Genomic DNA, 22,876 nt, shown 5'->3' with positions numbered 1-22,876 from the left:
TTTACAAAAAAGGAGAGTGGATGACAGTTTTAATACTGCATCTGGAATTTCAATCAGCAAATAATCATTTTTTCATTTGTAAACTTGCTATTTTGCAAGTGCTTTATTCCCTCCTTCTCTGTCTGACCACATAAAGTACAACAGAACAATTCTAAATGAAAAATCATAAAATGTACTAAACAATTTTCTCCACCAGTGGTAGAAAGTTTTTTAAACCTTGGGTTGTAAAATAAAACCTCCTAAACCAGAACTATGATATATAAATTAATGGTACCCTCTGGTGACTGAACAATTTGCAGTGAGAGTGCTAAATGGCTTTAGCTCTGAACATGACTGAGGAAGGTTTTGTTGCAAAACAAATATAGCACTGAAATTACTAGTGCCTTACTCAGATGCAAGTCTCTGCCCTCCCCGGTATGAAGGTTTTCAAGAAAAAATAAAATGTAAGTCATTGTAATATTTATTAATCAGAAACACTCCGTACACAAGAAATATAGCAGAAAATGAAAGACAATATTCGTGTCAATATATTTCCCACTCTTCATGCCATGAAATGACAAAGTCTGATTTGGAAGATAACTCTACCTAACAGAAAGGAAAAAAAAAAATTATTTTTTTTTTAGTCTTTCAGCTGCAAAAGATCATCTGCATACGATCTCAGAGGGAATCCTGAATGCAATGAAGGGGTTTATTTATTATTATTATTATTATTATTTCATTACGTAAAATAATGCAAAAGTGCTTTCAGAGAAGGCTGATGACAGTAATCTTGTATAAAAGAATGATATTATTAACATACAAGGAACTCGAGTCTGGTATGGCACAGAGACAAACTTTAAAAATTAAAATGCTTTCCAAAAATGCTCCATTTTTGTTATAAAAACATTCAAAACAAAGTGCAAGAAAATGGGACGTAGTACTTCCCTATTATTCTTTTTGGCTAGTCATTATGCTTACATGCTGCCTAGGTTACTTTCCCTAACACCAGGTCGGACAGGCTGGTTCAGCAGGTTGGACAGGCTGAAATGACCTTCAGTTGCAAGCCAATAGTATGAATTATTTGCTTGTTTTAACCCAGCCCATTTGCTGACAAGACTGATTCCAGGAGTGCCTATGCATGACATGACTGCATGGCTTATTTTTGTAATTACCAAAATTGTTTTGCTGGACTTACCATTAGGTTGCCTTACAGGATGGACGGCCACAAGCCCCAAAGGCTGGTGAATGTTATAAATCATAACTGTCTGGTTTCCTCCATGCCATTTATTGGCCCGAATTACTCGATTAGTATAGCGGTCACTCCAGTACACAAAATCTTCAAAGACAGTTAGAGCATGTGGATGCTGCAATATCTAAAAGGCAAGGATGTTTACCAATTTAGTTGTGGAGATTTGTATATGTAAAGCTTGCAATGAAGTAACAACAAAGCTGAGCATAATTTTAAAAAATAGGAAAAAAAAGCAGCTGTGTTTCAAAAGATATTTTTCAGCAAAAGAATATGAAATATCATCTATTGCCTGAAAACAAGACATCTTTTATGGGGGAAATAAACATTTTTAAAAAATGAAAATGCTAAATAGACCCTGTGAGATGTACAGCATGAGGATTAACAAAGCAGTCTAACTGTAGGGCAGAACACAGGGAACCAAGAGATAAAGAACCAACTGTAGATTTTCAAGGGCACTCGAGAAAACGTCTAGTGAGAGTTATGGACCTGTCAAGACCTTGCATCTCTGATAAACTCCCCTATAATTTAGCAGAGGGTCAAAGAAGGTGGCTTATCTAAATTGCAGAAAACTAGGAGTGGGGCAAGAAAGATTGCACCGGCTCCTATTTCACAAGAATCGTCTCTCTAGCCAAAAATAAAAGCCCCAAGGTTCAATTCTTGAAAATATACATGTGGTTATTTATACCAGCTTATGTGTACCAACCGAACGTCTGAAATATTGTGCTGGTACAGGGACAGTGCTACAAGCTGCCAGCAGCACTTCACTGGGAGATAGCCTGTAAGAGGGATGGTCTTCATGAAATGCCCTGCACGCAGCAAGTCCTGGCAGCACAAAACCATTCACTGCTGTCAAGAATAGTAGCAATCATCACTCACAGAAGGTGACCGGGAAAAGTTCTTCCAGGTTTTTTGTACTGTATTTGCCTACAGCAAATGCACCAGCTAGTAGCAGCAGTGTCAGATGTCACCTTTAGACTTCATGCATGCAGACAGAACAAATGAGAATGATCTAAAGCACTAAGTCTACACTCAGCTCCAGGTTCCATTGAAGGTCTCCTGAGAAACTGTGAATAGGATATGCAATTCTTCTTTTTCCAGCTGTAGCAAGCAGCTAAAATACTTCATATCTGCTTCACCCAAGTATTTTGAAGAAAAATACATCCAAGTCTATGACAGTGCAAATACGTTTTTAAGTACTATCAGCAAGGACATGGGAAAACAATGGTTTCTTATTAACGTCTTACCAGATCGCTTGCAACCACCTGTCGTCTGTTGTTTCCATTGTAATCACAAAAATCGATATAATCAAGATAAGCATCAGCAAAATAGAGAAGTTTATTTGGGTAATCAATGGAGAGTCCATTGGGCCAGTAGATTTTATCGTTAATAATCACTGTTCGCATTTTGCCATCCATGCTGGCTTTTTCAATTCGAGGGTTTTGGCCCCAGTCAGTCCAGAACATTACATGAGCACTGAAAAAAGTAACTTGTGGTTACCAATCTGAAAAAAACCTAGCTGCCTATTGAGAAACGTTACACAAAGACTCTTTAGCCAAAAAATAGACACAACCTTTTTAAGAAAAGTCCTACACAATGATACTGAAATTATTCATTTCAGCAATATGCTTACTTAAGATATTACCATTTCTGTTGTAAAAATCCTTTTAATACTTCTGCTGCTGTTTTCATTTGTCAATAATAGCAGCATATAGAAGCTACTGTTATCACTGTTCTTCAATGTTGATTATAATCTGATTCTCCAGTTGCTAAATAATAATTTGATATGGGTTTGTACCTTTACAGGCATGCATTGATAAAGTTAACAGTGCTATAACTGAAGAGCCCCACGTGGCTGGCAGTAAACAGAGTACAAGGCATTGAAGAGCTCAAAAAACAGTAAAAGTTTGTACATAAACAGTTCAAATCATAACATTCCCTCTACTGTATGCCACTTGCTGTCTGCAATGGGAAGGTGTTTTTGTGATAACATTAATACGATATAGATAATTATTTTAGACTTGGGGCTATGAAGGAACCTGCTCCTTGCCAGGTAGGCATACCACATTATATTACATGTAAGTTTGTGGTATACCACCAACTGATAATGATACATCAGAATTCTGAATTAATAGTTCTTAACTAGGAAGCAAATGTAGGAAAATCTGTTTTACAGGAAAAAAACCATCTTGTTACAGTGAAACAGAGCAGCAGATTACAAATAATTATCATATGACTTTAAATATTAAATCAACTCTGCAAACACATTATTTTAAAAAATTGTCTTAAGTTTTCTCTTCCACTCGTCATTTACAATTACAATACAATTTGGGCATATCTCAAATTTGAATATCGTTACATCATAAAATATGCATCTTTTCAAAACAAAACATAAAAAAAAAATCTTACTCAATTCTGGGATCTAACACTAGTCCCCTTGGGTTTGTTATATTTTCACTAATCAGCACAGTCCTGTGGCTCCCATCCATTTTAGAGACTTCAATTGTTTCCAGAACAAAGTCTGTCCAGTAAAGATTGCGACCTACCCAATCTACCGCTATACTTTCAGTCACGGTGACACCACTGTCAAACACCTGTTTAATAACAAAAATTTAAAAGAGAGAGAGAGAGAGAACAAACTAGTTGACATTAAATTTTTAGCCTTTCCATTTCTATGGATATGGAAAATGAGGAACCAAATCTCCAACATTTTCTAGGTCTCTTATGCAGAATGAGTCACAATGTACATATTCAAAGCACTGACAAAGCATATACCCAAACACTCCTACTAACTTCAGTGGGTCTATTGAAAAAGTTAGCATCTACTAAAAGGAAAATCAACTTATAGCCTGATGTTAAAAAAGGGCTTCTTGAAAGTATTCAGTTTTCTTTTTCAAAAAACTATATGAAATGTTGGCTTAGTATCTACAAAGTTGTTTCACTTTGTCTATGTTATCTCTCTTCTTGCTATGCTGGGATTTCCCTCTTCCCCTTTGTTAACTGGAGATACAGATTCATTTTCTCTCTGCAGCAGAGAGACAAGAATAACTCAGCGAAACTTACTATTTTTCGGTCAGTCCCATTTTGATAAGCACTCCAAATTTTATCCTGTGTTGTATCAGACCAAAAGATACGATCTGTGATTGAATCAAAATCAATAGCCACAATATTCCGCCCATCTCGAACCAGAGAATAAATACTGTGTGACTGAGACGTGATGTTGTCCACAACGATTTGGTTACGACTTGCCACCAGCAAAAGAAGATTCCCAGATTCTGTCAAAGGAAAAGAAATTAAAATAAACCAATAAGCTATTCAACAGTAATTCTGTACGAAAAAGAAACACTGAGTAATTTGACATGGCTTTATAGCATCAAAGCTATTGTATCTAGATATACATGTTGAAAGGACAAATTCAAATCAATTCTCAGGCCAAGATATTTTATCATATCCAGTCTGTCCATCCTGACTTTTGGATCTACCTTGGCTTTTCTCCACCCTTTCTCCATCATTTACTCTTTCTACTAGACTCCCCTTCCAGTCTCATATCTGGACCTCGGGTCCTCTTCCCCATTGTCCAACCAGTTTGCTGCTGACATCCAACCCTCCTTCCTCCATAAGCCACTCTCAGCTCCCAGTCCTGATTCAAACCCCAAAGTTCTTTGTACCACCAGTTACTCTACTCAGCCTGGCTCTTCCTCCTTTTTAGCCAGCCTGCTCTTTTTTCCCCCTTTTAGACTGTATGGGGACCAGGGAGGAGAATAAACAGATTACAGGAAAGCCATAGGCTGCTGTGGTTAGATTGCTGTGCAGCAGCTTACACTGATAAGCTACTGAAAAACAACTGAGGAGTAGCAACCAGAAAGACAGCAAACTACGAGAAACTCCCTATTAATAAGGGCCGAACTTATTTGCAGGTAAATTGCAAGAGCCTTCCAAAACCTCAGTATATCCCTAAACCAGGAAACTTGTGGTGACAAATTCCACTGGGTACATGGCTCCTCCGTACTGTCAGTGTACTACACAAGAGATACAGAACAATGGATGGCTAGGCTGTGTCAGTGTTCTTTGCTCTTTAGAAATGAACAAAGTATGGCATAGGCAGTAGGTAAGTCTTGTGAAAGGCTGGGATTTAAACACTCTGTGATCATTGAACTTTATAAAGAGCAAATTTTATGCCTGGCAAAAAGCAAATGCCAGGCATTGCTTTTCTCCAGAATATTATTTTTGACCATTCCAGGGTTAAAAATTACAGTTTTAATTTAAATATATTATTTCAAGGAAATAACAGTTTCCAATTAACCCCTCAGCTGACAGTTTCAATACTGAAGGTCATCTGTCATGAACAACTTTAAGTGGCTGTTTACATCAGCTCTTTTAAAAGAGAACAATATGAAAATGGCAAAGCTGGACATCTTCCAGACACTATTGTCATTCTTTAGGTTGACATCAATGTTCCTCACCTGCTGCTTTACAAGTCTTCCCATTGGTTTCTAGAATGTATCCTTCATCACAGTAACACCTGAAAGACCCTCTCTCATTGTAACAATGCTGACTACAAAAGCCTGGAGGGTCACATTCATTAATATCTTCACAGGTCTTGGAGTCATTTGCAAGCTGGTATCCAATAGGACAGGTACACTGAGCTCCAAAGGGTCCTTGAATACATTCATGAGTGCAGCCAGCATTATTGTCAGAGCAGCTCTCCTGATCTGAAATGGGTTTGGAGAAGGAAATAAGAAAATAGTTAACAAAAGCTTCTTATGCTAAATTTAATACTTTGCAATTGCATTACTAGCCTAAGACTGCTGCTAAAACATGACTGCACAATCATCAGTTACACAATGTGAGACTGGACTGAGGCCCTCATGCAAAATATAACACACACAATGCACATAAAGGCAGGTGGTAACATAGTATGTACTACTGAATCCCTTTAAATTAATGTTAAACAGAAGGCTGTCTAAGCATTTATAACAAATTTTTCAAAATTAGCTAGAAATATACAAAAATCTACTGTACCACTCCAAACCTAAAATTGTATTAATAAGCAATAATTTAAAATCATTTATAATCATACCTGGCTGGGGTTCATCTGAGAATGTACATTGATTAAAGAGAAGAAGGAGAAAAGAAGGAAAGAAAGAAAAAGGTTATGCTTAAATCAATTCTTAATCAACATAAATACAAATTCTGGCTACACATGAGCTTTTAGATTTTTTTCATGATTTTTGAAGTTAGAAATTTAAAAGAAAATATTAAGGACTGAATCACATTTCATCTGAACTTAAAGCATACCATGCTTTAGTGAATGTGTTCAGGAACACAAAGCTCATTCCCATATTGCTATATAAAAACCTATATTGAAGTCAGTGGAAGTCACATTTGAATTCAGAGCACAAGATTGGACATAGCTAATGAATTCATCAGTCACCATTGTAGTCCCCTTTCACTGCAAGCAAGTTCCACTTAGTAATTTGAGCTCTAATTTCAGCGTGCTTACAATTTCTGCTAGAAATGTTGCTGCACTAAATACAGCATACTGAATATTCCATTTCTTTCTGAAGCTGTAGCACGTAGTAGGCTACAGAAGATGCTTAAACAGTAACTTACTGCACAGTGGGGATTCATCAGCTCCATTAGGACAATCGGCAGAATTATCACATACTTTGCTCAGATTCACACAGATACTGTGACCTGGACATTGCCACTGCCAGCTGGGGCACCGGAAGGGTTGAGTAGGACAATCTCTCTCATCGCTCATATCTCTGCAGTCATTATCACCATCACAGATCCATGCTCGATAGACACAGTTGCCATTATCACAGCGGAAAAGAGACGGAGGACAGGTCCTGGCAGGACATCTATGATGTTCATCTGAACCATCTGCACAGTCAAGATGGCCATCACATTCCCAGTTAGCAGGAACACAATTGCCATCTGATTGACACTGGAATTCATTCTGGTGGCACATCCCTGGTGGTCTTGTAGCTAAAACAGTGACATTAAACAGTTCAGAAGCTGTTTCAATTTTAGACAGAGAAGCAAAATCACTCTGTTCAGTTCATCTCTTGCATAAGTAGTTACAATACGATTAAGAACTGTGTTGCGCTCAGATCAGGCCATAGAATCACAGTCAGTCAATCTACATGACATTTCAGAATCTGACCAATTTAACTCCTACTTTATAATACGGTGAACAAGGCAATTCAACTATTGTTATATTTTGAGCAAGCACATATTGATATCTATGTATATTGATATCTATGTACATGCCCAAAGCAATATGAAATTACTTGCTGAAACTAGTTTTCACCGCCCTGCATTGCAACATTTTAATTAACTTAAATGTAAAAAAATACTCAAGGAAAAGTTTCAGTCTCTCATGGATACAAGGTTTTCAGTTTTCTAGATGAATAGACTTCTTAATTCTAATTTTAAACCCTGAGACTGAGGTGCCAAGTAAAACAAAACATTAGAGCCAAAAGGAACGCAAACGCTACTCTTTGCCAGAAAAATCTACCCTTGAGCTGGAACCTACTGTGTTTGAAATTTCTGCTCAGAAAAACGATTTATAGACAAGTTTCCCTAAAAAGAATTTTGAGGTTTTAAGGACAGTAGTGCCAATTATTTGATATAGCAGATAAAGGAAATTTTCAGAAGCATCACCTAATAACTGAAGCCTTTCTTTCAGCATCAATATACTTACGGCAATCAGTCTCATCTGAGTGATCGTTACAGTCAAAAACACCATCACACTGGTAGTAAGTGCTGATACACTGGTCTCCACTTAGACATTTAAACTCTGTGGCACTGCAGTTATATACTACAAAATAAAAACATAGTGACATTATTTATTTATTTTACAGAGCTAGACTGCACCCCATTTTTCTACAGGTGCCCAAGTCAGATATGACACCAGGAGTCCAAGTTCCACTGAAGACCATGATTTCCCTGGGACACAGAAAATGCAGTGACCTTGGAATCTGCAGAAAACAGAGGAAACATATTTCAGCCCTCTGCAACTAGCCTAGAGATCAAAGGGATTACTAAAATGCTAAAACAAGCATCACAAACAGGGTTAATTTATGGACAGGTTTATTATGCATTCTGCTATCTTGGAGCTGGTAATATGAGGTCACCAAAGACCCCTCAGGGGGCAAGAGTGAGGAAACAATAAAGAGGCATTCAGCAAACAAAAGTTACACTTACTGCAGTCATGCTCATCAGCACCATCTATACAGTCTTTGTCTCCATCACAGACATAGAATGGGTCAATACAGCGATGGTCCGGACACTGAAATTGCCTGGGTTCACAAGTACCTGTGAAAGCTATTAAGAATGACAATAAATGCAGATGTGTTTCTTTTCTCTCTTCTGAAATCAGCATAATACTGAGACAGTAGAAAGACACTATCACTAACTTGCAGCATGTAATGCAGCAACTAGTAATCATATAAATTACAAGCACTAACACGTTAGTATCAGGTAATTGTTTATTCATATGTAGGCTTGGACTCGTGCAAAACAAACAGAAGATTCCACTCAGTGCTAACTAATGCTAAAGAAAGCATATGGAAAAACTACTGTCTTACTTCTGGTAAAAACTTCCAGACTAGATTAGCTGACTACACCATTAGTCATTACTGAGATCAGTCATGAAATCAGTGCTTAGAACATCTAAGCTTTAGCTGCTTTTTGCTGTAAATGGCAGTGGATGACATTATGCAGCACCATGATTATAACTATCACAGTTGCCCCTTTTTATTTTTTTTAATTATTTTTCTGCATTCTACTTGGCTCTGGTAGTTCAAATTAGATGAGTTTTCCACATCTTACGGACTGCAAAATATTAGTCTAACTTAGATATTAGTTCTTTCTTCTAATTTCATTTAGCATCCTTACACCAACAGACATATCTATGTGGACATACACAGTTGTTTAAAAAACAACAGACAGTTGTGATACTTACTGCAGTTTTTTTCATCTGACCCATCACCACAGTCATTATCAGTATCACATAGCCAGATCCTAGGAATACATCTTCTATTATCACAGGTGAACAGGGTTACAGGGCATGAAGTGGGTCCTTGTGTAGGACAATGCAATTCATCACTGCCATCAAAACAGTCATTGTGTTTATCACAACGCCAGCGACCTGGAATACACTGTCCACTGGTGCAGGTAAAAGCTGATGAAGCACAAGTATTGTCTAAATAAAAAACAAAACAGGAGGACACTTTTGTAAAGATCTCCAAAACTTGCCTTCCCTGCCAGAGTATTCAGTACATTTAGTATACTTACAGAATGTCTAAAATATGCATCAAATTCTAAAAAGCACATTACTTAAAATGAAAATGTCTGTCATGCCAACATGCTGCAGAACTGAACAGAATACTTACAAGCTTTTTTAAACTGCAAGAATCAGTAAAAAACTAAATTGTTAAGCACTTCAAAACAATCTAAAGAACAAGAAAAATAACTTCTTCAAGTAGCCATTTGCTTTATACTTTCCTTTTCCCCAAAAGACATTCTAGTTATTCTAAAATAGCCCACTAATAAGAAGTAGAGTTTATACCTTAGTCATACTAGTTAGTCCTATGCATTAAGGAGCACATTTTATTAATATGTCCTATTTTCTTGTTTGTGATTTAAAAGAAAGAATTAACTCTGAAGAAAGAAGCACCAAATATGTCATAAAAGCCAAGAACTCTTCAATATCTTATCAACTATAATTATCCAACTGTTCTCTCAATTTACTCGATCAACAAAATATTTTGTGTGAGACACTTTACAGTAAAACCAGGAAACCTACCAACGTGCTTATAATCCACTTCATTGTAAAAATCCAGATGTAACAAATAGTTCAGAAGTGCCCAAATATAATGAAAACCATAAAATTTCTATTCAGATGTTAAATGAAATAAAAGGCGCTGCTCTAAACTTACAGCAAGGTTAAACAATGCATATGGTTTTGTTATTTTTCTTATGGTGCTATTTTTTAAATGTCTTCATCTTTATTAAGATGGTTTGTCCCTCCCCATGCATCAAAATAAGACAAGCAAGTGCTATTCAGATATCTTTCAAAATTTACAAAAAGCTAAGAATAAAGACAACTTTTTTCTTTAGAAGATAAATTTTTGTTACTCTGTAAATTGAATTTTGAGAACTAGTGAGATACGAATATTTTCATGCATTCTTTAGGTGGCCAGTGTTGAATCCCATATTCCCATGAGTTATCCGAATAATTTCCAAAGTAACTAATCTCTCAGGTAGATTTCAGGATTTATCCACAGACGCAACCCTAAAAAATTGGGGTTTATTCCAACGAAATCCGACTGAGCTGTCAAATTTTCTGAACTGCAAACAACAGATACTAACTGTAAATTACAGGGATTACTTACTTAAAGAACCACAGTTTTGTTCATCACTGTTATCATGGCAATCATCAACACCGTCACACTGATAGTATCGAGGCACACATCTTCCATTACCACAGGAAAATGAGTAGGAGCCACACTGCAAAGTGGGTGGCTCATTGGATGGATCTTCAACACATGTCAGCTGATTGGAAGCCAGCTTCATGCCATAAGGACAACCACAAACTCTCTGAAAATTTGGTACGGGGAAGCAGAAATGGCTGCAGTCTCCATTGGGATTTGTTCCTCTATTACAGTAGTTAGAGCCTTAAAAAGGGATAGGGAAGGTCAATGTATACACTACTGATAACAGCTTGGAACTATTAAAGTGCATAGTAACTGTAAAAGAATATTTTACAAAAAAAGATGCTGTAGCAATCCTGGTTTTGCATACACTGCAAAACAGGGTGAAGTTCACTGTCAGTAATAGTAGTAGTAAGTCATAATAGTAAGTCCCACTCTTCATTGACACAAATGTTTATGGAAGCCCAGAACATACTATTAAATTTCATCCAATTTTCTGCCGATTTTCAGCAACTGTCTGGAAACAAGTATACTACCACAAATGAGGACCCTTGTCTCAGCAAGGCTGAGAGACCTGATCCAATCTTTGGACACCAAATAGGTGGTGAGCCTTAGCATACGGTCTGATCTTATGTTTGATAAGTGCATTGGGTGTTTTACTAAATTAACTACAATACCAAATCCTTGTTTTAGATCACAGAATTGCATAGAATTCAGCAGTGAAAAGAAGAAAAAATTAGAGACTTATGCACAGTGATTACTTTAAGAATAGTAGTTTGATTAATAAACATTTACCCAATTCCTCAAAATAAATAGTTTAGTTTAACTAAAACTTCTATCGGAAGAAGAGAAATACAAGGTTGTAATTGGTGATATGATTACACAAAATACAATGGAAACATAATTTCATTTTACAAGGTTATTAAATAAAGTAACAGAAGTGGTGGAGGAAAACTGCATACAGTCACAAAGCAGCGAAACATACAACATGTGATTGCAAGTGCCTGTGCTGCCTCCCCTGCATGTCAGTTACAATTCAGTAAAGCCATCTCTAAAATTGAGAGTGGAAACCTGCTGTCCTGCTATTTTGTCTCTTATTCCCTATTTCATGTCTTGCATCTGTACAACAAAAGAGCTCACCTATTTGGGAATGAGCATCGTATGCTTTAACATGCATAATGTTACTAATGCCCCTCCTAATAATAGTCATTTCTCCTCCATCAGACTTCCTCACTCGAACTATTCCACCAAGTCTCCAATCAGTGAAATAGGCATAACCTGTTTTGAAAGACACTTAACATATAACAATTACAGAGCAATACGACATAAAAGATCAAGCATCATGAGAAAAAACTGCAAGGCTTTTCATGTAAGTTTAATAATTTTTCACAACTGTTTCATGAAAAAGACAAAAAGACTTTTATCACTAAGGCAGTCAAAGTGAGTCCTTCAGTCATAGGCAGACATAACTTCGAAAAACAAGCGCTCTCAGATTTCACTTAAATTGAGATATAACAGACTCAACTAACATTTCAAATTCCAAGGCAATTTTAAAAGCCATTCATTAAGACAACTTTCCAGAAAATTTTAGAATGTTTTTGAAGATATTTTTACACAAAATCCAAAGGGATCAGATACTGACATCTTTCTTCACACACAACATAAATCCAGTGATAAACTCTACATATAACTAATAAAATCCTGAAATTGCTGATCATCTCTAGGGAGGTGATTTACCTTGTCTGTCCAGCATGAGAATCCCACCTTGGAAGCTATAATTAGTACAGCGTATCTGCCTTGTTGCACTAAAAGAGTTACCTGATCTGCCTCAAATTATTTAAACACAAATATACATAAAAGCAGTCCTAAAAATGAGCAAGAAGTACTAAATATATATTTTTAATAGAAACTTTCAACAGTGCTTTTTATAGGAAAAGCAGTATTACAAAGGCTGCGTTATTTTATCTCACATACTCACAGATCACCATATGAAAAAAAAAAATCTGTGATAATAATAGATAATATTTTTCAATGCCAGACTTACCTCCAAAAATAGTAAGGCCAAATGGGTGAGTCATCTGAGTAATACGTTCAAGAGTCCGTCTGTCCAGCCCATCAAAGGTAGTGTGCTCAATTTTATCAAAAAAGGCATCCACCCAGTACAGCCTTAGAGAACTAGAAATAATGAAAATGTCATATCTCTTCAAATGACATTATGTCCATTAGGAAGCACTAACATTTTCTCAAATAATCATCTTAAACCTGACAAGAGGCTATTGGGGTGTGTGGGGAGGGATTCTGAGAAAATCTTACATTTTACAGGCTTTTCAACAAATTGAAAAACAAGGTCTTTAATACAAAAGTGCCAGTGCATGCAATCTGACACAATTCCTTTATTTTTAATCCCTAACAGTTTAAAGGAAGAAACACATTTGCTCAAAAAGCTTCTCTGTCTTCTGTGTTGTCCTTACCTCCAGTCAATGGCTAGGCCATTAGGCCAGCCTAGCGTTGTATTCACAATTGGCAAGGCATGGGATCCATCACTCCAGGCCCTCATGATTTTTGCAGGACGGAACCAATCTGTCCAGAATATATACCTGAAAGAACATATGTCAGAAGACATATAAACCCAATGATATAACGTAATTAAACAGAGCAAACATTTGAACGGCATTAACATTCTTCTTTGTACCACACCTTCACATACCTTAAAAAAATACAATTTTATGTTGACCCTCTCCCTCTCTTCAATTTGTAATGGTACCAACAGTTAATATTTATCCTGTGTACAACAACTTCCAAAATCTTTGGAAGAGGTTTGTTCCTTTAGACGTAAAATATCCATAACTTTGTTAAAATTGTTAAGGATTTCATTTAAGTACTGACAGGGAGGAAGAATCAAGCAAAAATGCCATCTTCCAGGTAATACTTACAAGTAAGCATGAACATTACAAAGAATTTTCTCCTGATCCTTTTGACTTACACCTACAGTCAAAGAGTTGAAGCTAGTGTTAAATAACTTTACAAAGCAGCAAACAAAAAAGGTTGAGATATCCAAGGATCCAAGTTCAACACTATTCTTATGAGATTACTTCCAAAACAGTGTATTTGGCTACTAAACATGAAAATTCAATATCCAAGAATTAAGAAATTCAGTGATACAGCAGTAGGAAGCTGAACTATGCTGTGAAAGAAACGCTGTTTTGGCATGGCCAAATAACACAGAGTATTGAATTTGAAGTTAAGCATTTCCATCAAAGAAAAGTAGGGCTTCATTTTATGTACACAGAATCACATATTGTAAGGTCTGTATCAAATACAGCCAGTAGCATCTAATACGTTTCAAATAAAGAAATTCAGATAGAAAAAATAAAGGAACCAAGGTTAGCATTCTGGGAACTGAAAGTATATTAAAAATAATTTAGAAAACTTTATCTTTCTACTATGAGAAATAGCTTTCCAATCTGAGTGATACAAAGAAACAAAAGTTCTTTTGCCTGTTTATCAACACACAGAAGTAAAAGAAAAAAAACTGGTGCTTTTAAGGAGAATTCTTTTGAGTGCTTCTTTCTTGTGGAATCTATCACCTTGCCCTTTCCTCTGGGTGCTGAATCCTAGGCCAGAATAAAACAAACAAAATAAAGACAAGAGACCTGAAAAGTGATGGTATTTTGGAAACAAACACAAATCCAAACAGAAATTCAGAATGAGATGTAAATCTAATCTCACCAATTCTGCTTAAACCATAGATTTGTTCATACAGTTTCAAGTGAGAATCAAAGCTAAACTTACCCAATAACAGGATGAACCACTATTGATCGAGGATTATTTAAATTCTGAACAATAGCTCTCCTAGATTTATCTGCCAGCCTCATCACACTAATGCTCCTGTATCGAGGGTCTGTCCAGTACAGATTCTTTGAGATCCAGTCAAAGGCCAAATCTTCAACACTTTCCACTCTATTAGCCGTCAGGATTTCTCTTCCTAGAATTTATAACGCACATTGTAAATGTTTAGGAACAGAAAAAATAACATGAATGCAGTATTCTGTTCACAAAACTAGTGGTTTCCCTTGGTAAAAATGCTGCTTCTGTGCTACTTAATATAAAGACCAATAACCAAGGGGACGGGGGGGGTGCCCTTTGCTCCAGGTGAAGGAGTTATATGCTCAGGAGCACAAATGCAAAAGAGGAGAAATAAAGACTAGCCAAAGATGAGAGAAAAATCTGTCACTAAGTTTACACTGAGAGGAGTTTTATGAATGAAGGTCAGTAAGGTCAGTGCAGTAAGGACATCTTGCTCAACAGCCAGACCTTACCTACTCTTTGCATAGTAATGGTCAGCTGCAGTCTACCATTACTCTGACCCAAGGCAGCAAGCAAGCTCAGAAGACTATATGCTGACTTAATATATATTTGATCATTATTATAAGTTGGAAAGAAACATTCTTCACAGTACAAGTAGGACTTCCAAAAATCTCACAACCATAATGTTCTTTTTCTGTATTACAGTATCATAACAAACATTCTGCTCTCCAGATTGGGAAATTAAAGAGAGAAACTCAGTTTCATACTACTGAAAGGCATACTAGTCTGGATAAACAGACTGGTGATGACAAATACTAGTTGTGAGAAGTGCTACAAATAGTTCATTCCCAAACACATTCAGCAAGTTTGTCAAAGAACAGGAGACTTCAACGAGCTTAATATGAGCTGAACAAACATTTTTGACAAACATTTTCCAGATTACTGGGGTGACACTGAGATTTATCTGTATATCTCACAATGTGACTTTTTGTGCTTCTTTTTAGAAATATATATTCTACTCCCCTTACCACAATTACTCTACAATTCCTAAGAACGATTCGCACCTGAACCATCGGTTTTCTGTTTATAGATCATGTCTTTACTTGTGTCTGAAAAAAAAATGGTGTCATCCTGAGCACAGAAGTCAATTCCAACAAAGTATGAAGGGCTCCCTGTTACAGGTATGATCACATCTTCCTGGGTGGAGAGATTGAATGGGATCCCCCGCACTGCCAGCTGGGATGAAAACAGCAGGAACTGCTGCACAGCTGCAAAAGAAAAGATCAGATACAGTCTTTACTTATTCACAAGGTGAGATAATTGAGCATTAATTAACTGTAAAGCTTTATTTTCTTTTGGCAATACTAATAGCCTGGAAATAGAAAAAAGAACAAGAAAACAGGAATTTAAATATATACACACCTAAGAACTGAAGAAGAAAAACAAAACCCAACCCAGAATATTAGGTGATGTGGTCAGTGTGGCAGGTGCACCCACTCCGATAAAGACCGAAACTTCTTGACTGCTCAAAGGAAAGAATTAAAACTAGAAGATGCGGTTTGGGGGTCGAGCAGACCGGCCGCTTGGTGACTGGAGTCACATATGCAGAGTGCCCCAAGTCACCCACCCCAGCTACCCGAGCCCGCCAGAAACACCTCAACCAGTGAAAGCCCTCGGCTAAGAGAAGTTTCCAGACCGCTGACCATATATGACCATGAGCCCCGATCCGACCTAGGGTATAAACGGAGCCCCGCCGGAGGGCACATTGAGCCAGTCCTCCTCGGAGCAGCGGGTGACTCTCCCCTTGGGTCGGGACGCCACCCACGGAAACTCCTGCAGGTTGAGTGCCTCGCCTTATCGGTGAGTGATTGCGCATTTTGAGTCATCATTCTAAGCTTAGATTTGGTTATAGTTCGTGTAGTGAGAGTTCCCAACTGACATCCTGAACCTGTAAATAAGTTGCGTTTTTCGCAGTGTTTACAACTAAATATTCCTGTTTAATCTGGCTATTATATCTCAATACAACATAACATTCCTGTTCAATTTGACCGTGACATTCTGATATCATTAAATTGACTTTTGAAATACATCGCTATCTGTCTAGTGTTTCTGTGACAGTCAGGTATTCCTCTTGCATTGTTACTGTGGTCCTAACACACCTTTGCAGAAAACATCATCCCTATGGAAGCACAAATCATCTTCTGTGCTCACCTCTTTACAATCATCTATAAAAAAATAACTCACAGGCTTTGTGGAGCCACCATATAACCAGACTATATCTGAGCTAGCCAGATAAATGCATAGTCAAATAGTATAACTATAGACAACATAGCTGGCTTAATTTGCCAATAGATACACATGGTAAACCTGCCATTAGTGACAATTCTGCACTCAGATAGGAAGCAGCAGATGGCTGATGGAAGCCCACAGCTCCAACACTGAATCCCTTATTCTTGCCATATGTGTTCAAAGGGAGAAGACCAACCTAACCTGCACATTACTGCACAGGAAAGCAGGCTTACGTGTTCAAAATAATAATGCAAAATCTGCATATTAGCAAGCATGCATGCATGATTTCAGGATTAAGAGCTTAATCATACAGCTGTCTACACATATTCCATATCTAACTCTCTTAAAATGTTCATAAAAGGTGGTGAGTTTAAGTTGTTGTGGCTTGAAATGAACATCAGCAGAAATGATTACATTTAAAGCTGTGAACAAGAGTTGTGATGGAAAAACATGAAGTCCTTGGCATATTGAACCCACAAAGCTACTGAAGAAAGGAAAGATGTTCTAGAAATAACTCTCGAGCTAATGGAATAGTGCTATTTCCAACAATCATAAGGTATTTTCTTACCAACACAATGTCGTCCATCTACGTGTAGATCAAAGCCCAGTATACATCTACAGCGATAACCTAGTCCATCATTATCTGTTTTGTGGCTGAGAACACAGATCTGTTCACATCCCCCATTATTACTTCCACAAGGATTTCTTACTGGAAAATAATACAGATAGGATTATAACTTCATCTATTAACCTAATGGCATCATTATCTTGATTTTTCAGGATTTTTTTCAACATCCACAATAAATCATGGACTCTGTGGAAATTACATGACGTGGAAATTACATGACATGGAAATCACACGCCACCAGTTCTACCCTGGAATGCACCGAAATCACATCAGAGATAACCGGCATTAAAGGTATTCTAGCTCTGAACAGAGATACTCAGCACACAGCATTGAGGCCATAATCTGGGCTATAGTTTTCTGCATATAGGTCTACTTCAGAATTATCTCTCTCAGAATTCATTCACACTGGTAGCCTTTTCCAGCTGCACCCTCATTGCAGTGTTCAGGGAAAAAAGTCCCAAACACCAATACTGCTCATAAGCACAAGTTTGACTCTTCCAAACATCAATACATTTAATAAGCCCCCTCCCCTCTTAAATGTTGCATTTGACAGTTCATTAGCTACAGGAGCTGGATGAAACCACTGTGTGATAAAAACCAGTCTAGCTTTACAATACAAGTTTATGTATCGTAATTATTAGTTCTTTACAGCAAAATAACAGTCTCATAATTTTTACCAACTTCTGGTAAGATAGTTCCTAAGCCTCCCTTAATAATCTACTTACTGTCTTACCATATGGCTGCCTGGCAGCGTGGTAAACTGTCACTCCGTAAGGTCTCAGTGAAGACTGGTAGATCACTTGAGGGTTAGATTCTGAAAACTTGTTAGCTTTCACCACTGCCATTTTGGTCCAATCAGTGAAATAAACATTGTGTTCAAATAAAGTGATTCCATATGGATGAGGAATCAGTGAGCCTCCATGAGCTATTGTTCTCCTGTTATAAAGATGGTTTTAAAATTATTTACGAAATATTATCTAGAAAATAACTTTATTAATAGTGGAAAGGATACAGGATTATTAATTCATTCACTGGCTTTTGCTTCTACATAGAAACTGCCAAAGTACAAATGAGAAAGACCAAATGAACTGAAGAGATGAAGCTAAACATACAGGGTACATAAACATAACAGATAGAGCAGTGAAAACAGAGAAATCAAAAGTGTTAGCAATTTCCAAGAAAATACAGTGACTAAAGACAACGACTCAAAAAATGTACGAAAAGATTCATAATTACTGAGAGGAAATTAGAAAAAGAGGCCAGAGGAAATCAAAGATTCTGTAGCAATTTGAAATATTCAGAAAACCTTGAATGTAAAAAATGTATGGCTGTAACAGCCACTGGCCAAAAATAAAATCCTATGTATGCAGTAAAAAAACAAAATAAAACAAAAAACTTTCTTTGGCTTGAACTAATCACGCATGCAAAACCAAAGAAAAGCAAACGCTAATAAATTGTATCTATTCTATGCAAGATAGTGTGACAATATTTTTCTGGATAAATATTAGGAGACAGACATTTTAGTCCTCACACAATACGTAACAACACTACAATATTATTTTCATGGAGTCAGGAAGGAAGGTCTACAAAATCAGATGAATTCTACAGCTCTACTCTAACGGTTTCCCAGGTGATTTAGGTTCGCGCTGTAGGCATGCAAGGTGTGACACAAGTGGACAGTAAGCTGTATTTTAACATTCTTTGCAGACTATGCCATTGCCTCTTGCCCACCTGCACAACATCTACAAGATTTTTAGTGTTGCTGTGAGTGGTAAGTTTTTACCTCGAAAACCCAGAGATTTTACTAAACATGTTCTTGTCTTACTAAACCCTGATAAAAGCGCAAAGATACCAGCATTATTTTTATAATTTTGTAAGTGAAAAAATACATTGTGCAATAAACCTGTCAAATGAGCAGAGGACTGTTTTTCAAGTCAATATGTAGGAGGTATGCGAAAGGGGACAATTTTTTTCTTGTGCTTGAGTAACAGAGACTAATCACAGATGCAGAGACAAGCAGGCTTCTAAACACTATACTATAAGACACAGTCCCATAAAAACTCAAGGACTCCTTTCTTGCATGCTGTGATACAGTTTCCCCAGCATCACAATAGGGTGAGTGATGACTTAATTTCTGACAGCAAAGATTTATAAAATGTAAGAAGAGCACTTAATACCCATTACACAAAGTGGTGCTTTGGAGTGGAACATTTCAAATAAATTCATTCATGAAAAAGATGCAAAGAAACAATGATGGAAGACAATGTATATAAATCAAAAATAATAAAAAGCAAATGCTATAAAAATGTGTACTGTAGTAGTGGAGTATAAAAAAAGTACATTATAAAAGAAATGCAATAGGTATTCAAGGCAGAATGACAAAGCATGATGGAGGAATTAAGGATTGTCTAGAAGTAGCATGACACCATAGATATCAAGGTGCCTCACATTCATTAGGTTGTAATTTTCATCCTTTGTGTATCTCATTTTGTTAGACAAATCTTTCTTTGAACTAGATACAAAATAATCAATGTTTCTGTAACCTCCAAGGAATAATATTTCTCCTACCTTTGAAGCCCATCGTAAGTTACAGTCTCAATGTAATCAAACCGGCTGTCAACCCAGTAAAGTCTCTTTGATACAATATCCAGAGTTATTCCAGCAGGCCAGCCTAATTTTGTTTTTATCAAATCCTGACGGTTTGTGCCATCCATGAAGGCCCTTTCCACTTTAGGATCACCAGACAGACTATCCCAGTCTGAGAAAAACAAATAACTACAAAGGAAAAAAAAAACAAACAAACAAAAAAGTCTCATGTTTCCTTGAGATTTTACAAAGAAACGACATTTTACATGGAATTTACAACGAGCACCCTTTCAGGACAGAGCTTGATTCTCAGCTGGCATACTATGAAAACACACTTTATACCTCCTGCCCAAGAAGTAATTTGCATTTTCTTTTATAGAATTATCTAGAAAGAAACATGCTTTCACCCATAAGACCTCAGAAATACTGAGTTTCCTCAGTAAAATACAGACTTAAGTGTACTGCCAGAAATAAACCAGTGACAAATAGATGCATCATGAAAGCAGCATCCATCACTACAAGTTGCATGAAATTCCTCTTCCCATTCTCTGAGGATCCAAGTTTTCATGGCTCACATACATTTTTGAAGCCTGTTGGGCTGGGAAACACTAGCTTCCCTGGCTTCACTCCACCACTTTATTTCAGACAGTACGAGGTCTGTCATGGTATCACAACAGAAATCTTTCAGGATAACTTCTACTCTTCTTCAGGGCAATTCCACAGTTCCCCTGTTTTCAGAGCTGCTCATGCACATGCAACTCTAGCCATAAAACAGATTCCGCACATTGGGAATAAAAGCAGTGCACAGCCCTCCCATAAAAATTTGAGGTGTAGAATAGATTAGGATAGAATGTAAATGTTTAAAACATTTTATATCGGATTCTAAAATGACCACCCTAGCTATTTCTTAGTTCTCCTCCTTTTGCATAGGAGTAAAGGAATTTCTGACATCTTTTAGTATTACTTGACACATATCACTTACCCGACAGTTGGATCAAGTGCTATTCCTCTAGGATTTCCAAGATTTTCAGCAATAAGAGTCACACGGTTTGTTCCATCCAAATTAACCATATCTATTCTGTTCACACTGGTCTCAACCACGTATAGTTTATTGTTAACCCAATCCACTGCTAGATTTTCAGGTGTGTCAACTGAAACATTTAAAACTTCTTGGAAATCAGAGCCATCAATATTAATAGAAAAAACCTGAAAACAATACAAATATTGTCAGTGCCCACATGATGTTCTGCTAATTACAAGACACATGGCACTTGTCCTTTATCATCACATTGAGCACAGATCCACAACTGACCACTAGATACAACCAAGTTACCCACTAAGCTATTCCTTAGCTTAGGGCTTTTTGCAAAAATTTGGAAAACAATGCAAAAACTACAGGAAGCTTGCCTTCAACTAGCATTTCTCCAAAATGGACAAGGTAACAGACTAAAAAAGCCTTGTGCTTTAGCAAGCATGACAAATGGCTGGATTAAAAAAAAAACAGATGAGGAAAGTACATCTTGCTTTCCTGGAATCTAGCAAACCCCAATATTTTCATTAATTGAAAACAAATGAACATGCTTTAGCAAAGCTCTTATCAATGACCAGAAACAAGAGGGGGAGCTCTTACTGCACCAACCACTAAGGGGAAATTGCAAAGTGAATAAAGAAAGGGAAAGCTCTCTGTCCTGGCAGAAAGGAGAAGGCTCAGTATTGCTTCTGGTCTCCTTTATTTAAGGCTAACTTAAGGCTCAGTATTGCTTCTGGTCTCCTTTATTTAAGGCTAACTTTAACAGCATCATGCTCAAGAAGAAGTAGTGTTGTTATCTTACAAGCAAGCTCAGAGCTACATGAAGCAAACGGTATAAACACGATAAATTTATACATACAGTAATCATTTGATTACAATACTGGGTAATTTGAAAAGCTAGGAATCATTATCCCTTTTTTGGAACAGCAGCATGAGGTTTGGAATGTATTTAAATGAGAATACAGATTACCACAAGTAAATATATGCAAGAAAAATAAGAGCTGAAATAGTTGTATCATTTTAAATATTCTTCAGGTCCAGGTAACAATAATCAAGCAAACCATTTAACTGTCTATTCTGTTCTTTGGAAACCTTGTTGACGGAAGAGCTTATGGGCATTAGGTTATCAGGTAGTACACTAAATGAGATAAAGATGACGCAGAACACAACGCACAATTTTCTGGTTTAGTTTACATCTTAATCTTGGGGGGGGTGAGACAACCAAAACAAATCCCCTAATAATACTTTTATTTTAAGACATCAGGTGGAAATATGCATCATAAGAAAATTCTTAATGTCATTGTTGTCATCTGGGTATCCTAGCTAGGACTTAATTAGATTAATTAATCCTAATTAATTAATTAGGATTTAACAATATTGGGGCAGATAAAAAGGCAGTCCTGGCCATCTGGGGTGTGCAGTGAAAAAATCCGTATTATCTTTTGTTTATACCTTTTACAGAGACAGCATAAATCTCTTGTCTCATGAAAGTTCAGATTTGACCCTGACTTAATCGGCCATTGTCAATACAATTGCAGTAATGGGAACCCACGGCAGTGAAAATAAAACCGCCAGAATTGTGAACAAGTCAAAAATTGTGCATACAAATCCTGCCCTGCTTGACAGTCATGCAGTGTGCTTTCCAACAGAACCAACGTGGCGCTGTAGTAGAAACTATAGTTTACAGCTTATGTGTAGGTTCAGAATAACAACAGTGACACCAAATTGATCCATATGTGGTGTCAGCATGGGGATGAAGATTGTGGAGTTTCAGCATTTGACCTAGGACTTTTTTTGTTTCAGTAAGTTATGCACAGAGAAAAAGAACAAGGGTGAAGTCCAACTTTCACAAGGGTCTCCAGATTGTT

At 37.0% G+C, this 22,876-nt stretch overlaps 1 protein-coding gene across 1 annotated transcript in view; it reads right to left on the bottom strand.

Annotated features, from left to right (window-relative positions):
* The window catches only part of LRP2 (LDL receptor related protein 2), a 134,270-nt gene that overhangs the window by 69,813 nt on the left and 41,581 nt on the right, over window positions 1-22,876 (bottom strand). Inside the window, exons 12-30 of the mRNA XM_050900014.1 lie at window positions 20,961-21,184; window positions 19,961-20,167; window positions 18,126-18,328; window positions 17,333-17,473; window positions 15,540-15,743; window positions 14,461-14,653; window positions 13,140-13,265; window positions 12,713-12,843; window positions 11,809-11,946; window positions 10,630-10,911; window positions 9,198-9,437; window positions 8,438-8,557; window positions 7,935-8,051; window positions 6,839-7,216; window positions 5,689-5,937; window positions 4,289-4,500; window positions 3,635-3,819; window positions 2,473-2,701; window positions 1,175-1,352 (exon numbers count right to left, since the gene is read on the bottom strand). Coding sequence (XP_050755971.1) covers window positions 1,175-1,352; window positions 2,473-2,701; window positions 3,635-3,819; window positions 4,289-4,500; window positions 5,689-5,937; window positions 6,839-7,216; window positions 7,935-8,051; window positions 8,438-8,557; window positions 9,198-9,437; window positions 10,630-10,911; window positions 11,809-11,946; window positions 12,713-12,843; window positions 13,140-13,265; window positions 14,461-14,653; window positions 15,540-15,743; window positions 17,333-17,473; window positions 18,126-18,328; window positions 19,961-20,167; window positions 20,961-21,184 — 3,757 coding nt within the window. The remainder of the gene's footprint in view (window positions 1-1,174; window positions 1,353-2,472; window positions 2,702-3,634; window positions 3,820-4,288; window positions 4,501-5,688; window positions 5,938-6,838; window positions 7,217-7,934; window positions 8,052-8,437; window positions 8,558-9,197; window positions 9,438-10,629; window positions 10,912-11,808; window positions 11,947-12,712; window positions 12,844-13,139; window positions 13,266-14,460; window positions 14,654-15,539; window positions 15,744-17,332; window positions 17,474-18,125; window positions 18,329-19,960; window positions 20,168-20,960; window positions 21,185-22,876) is intronic.

This window comes from Gymnogyps californianus, chromosome 7 (assembly GCF_018139145.2).
Source record: "Gymnogyps californianus isolate 813 chromosome 7, ASM1813914v2, whole genome shotgun sequence".
Classification (NCBI taxonomy): Eukaryota; Metazoa; Chordata; class Aves; order Accipitriformes; family Cathartidae; genus Gymnogyps; species Gymnogyps californianus.
This window is presented reverse-complemented; position numbering and strand designations above follow the sequence as displayed.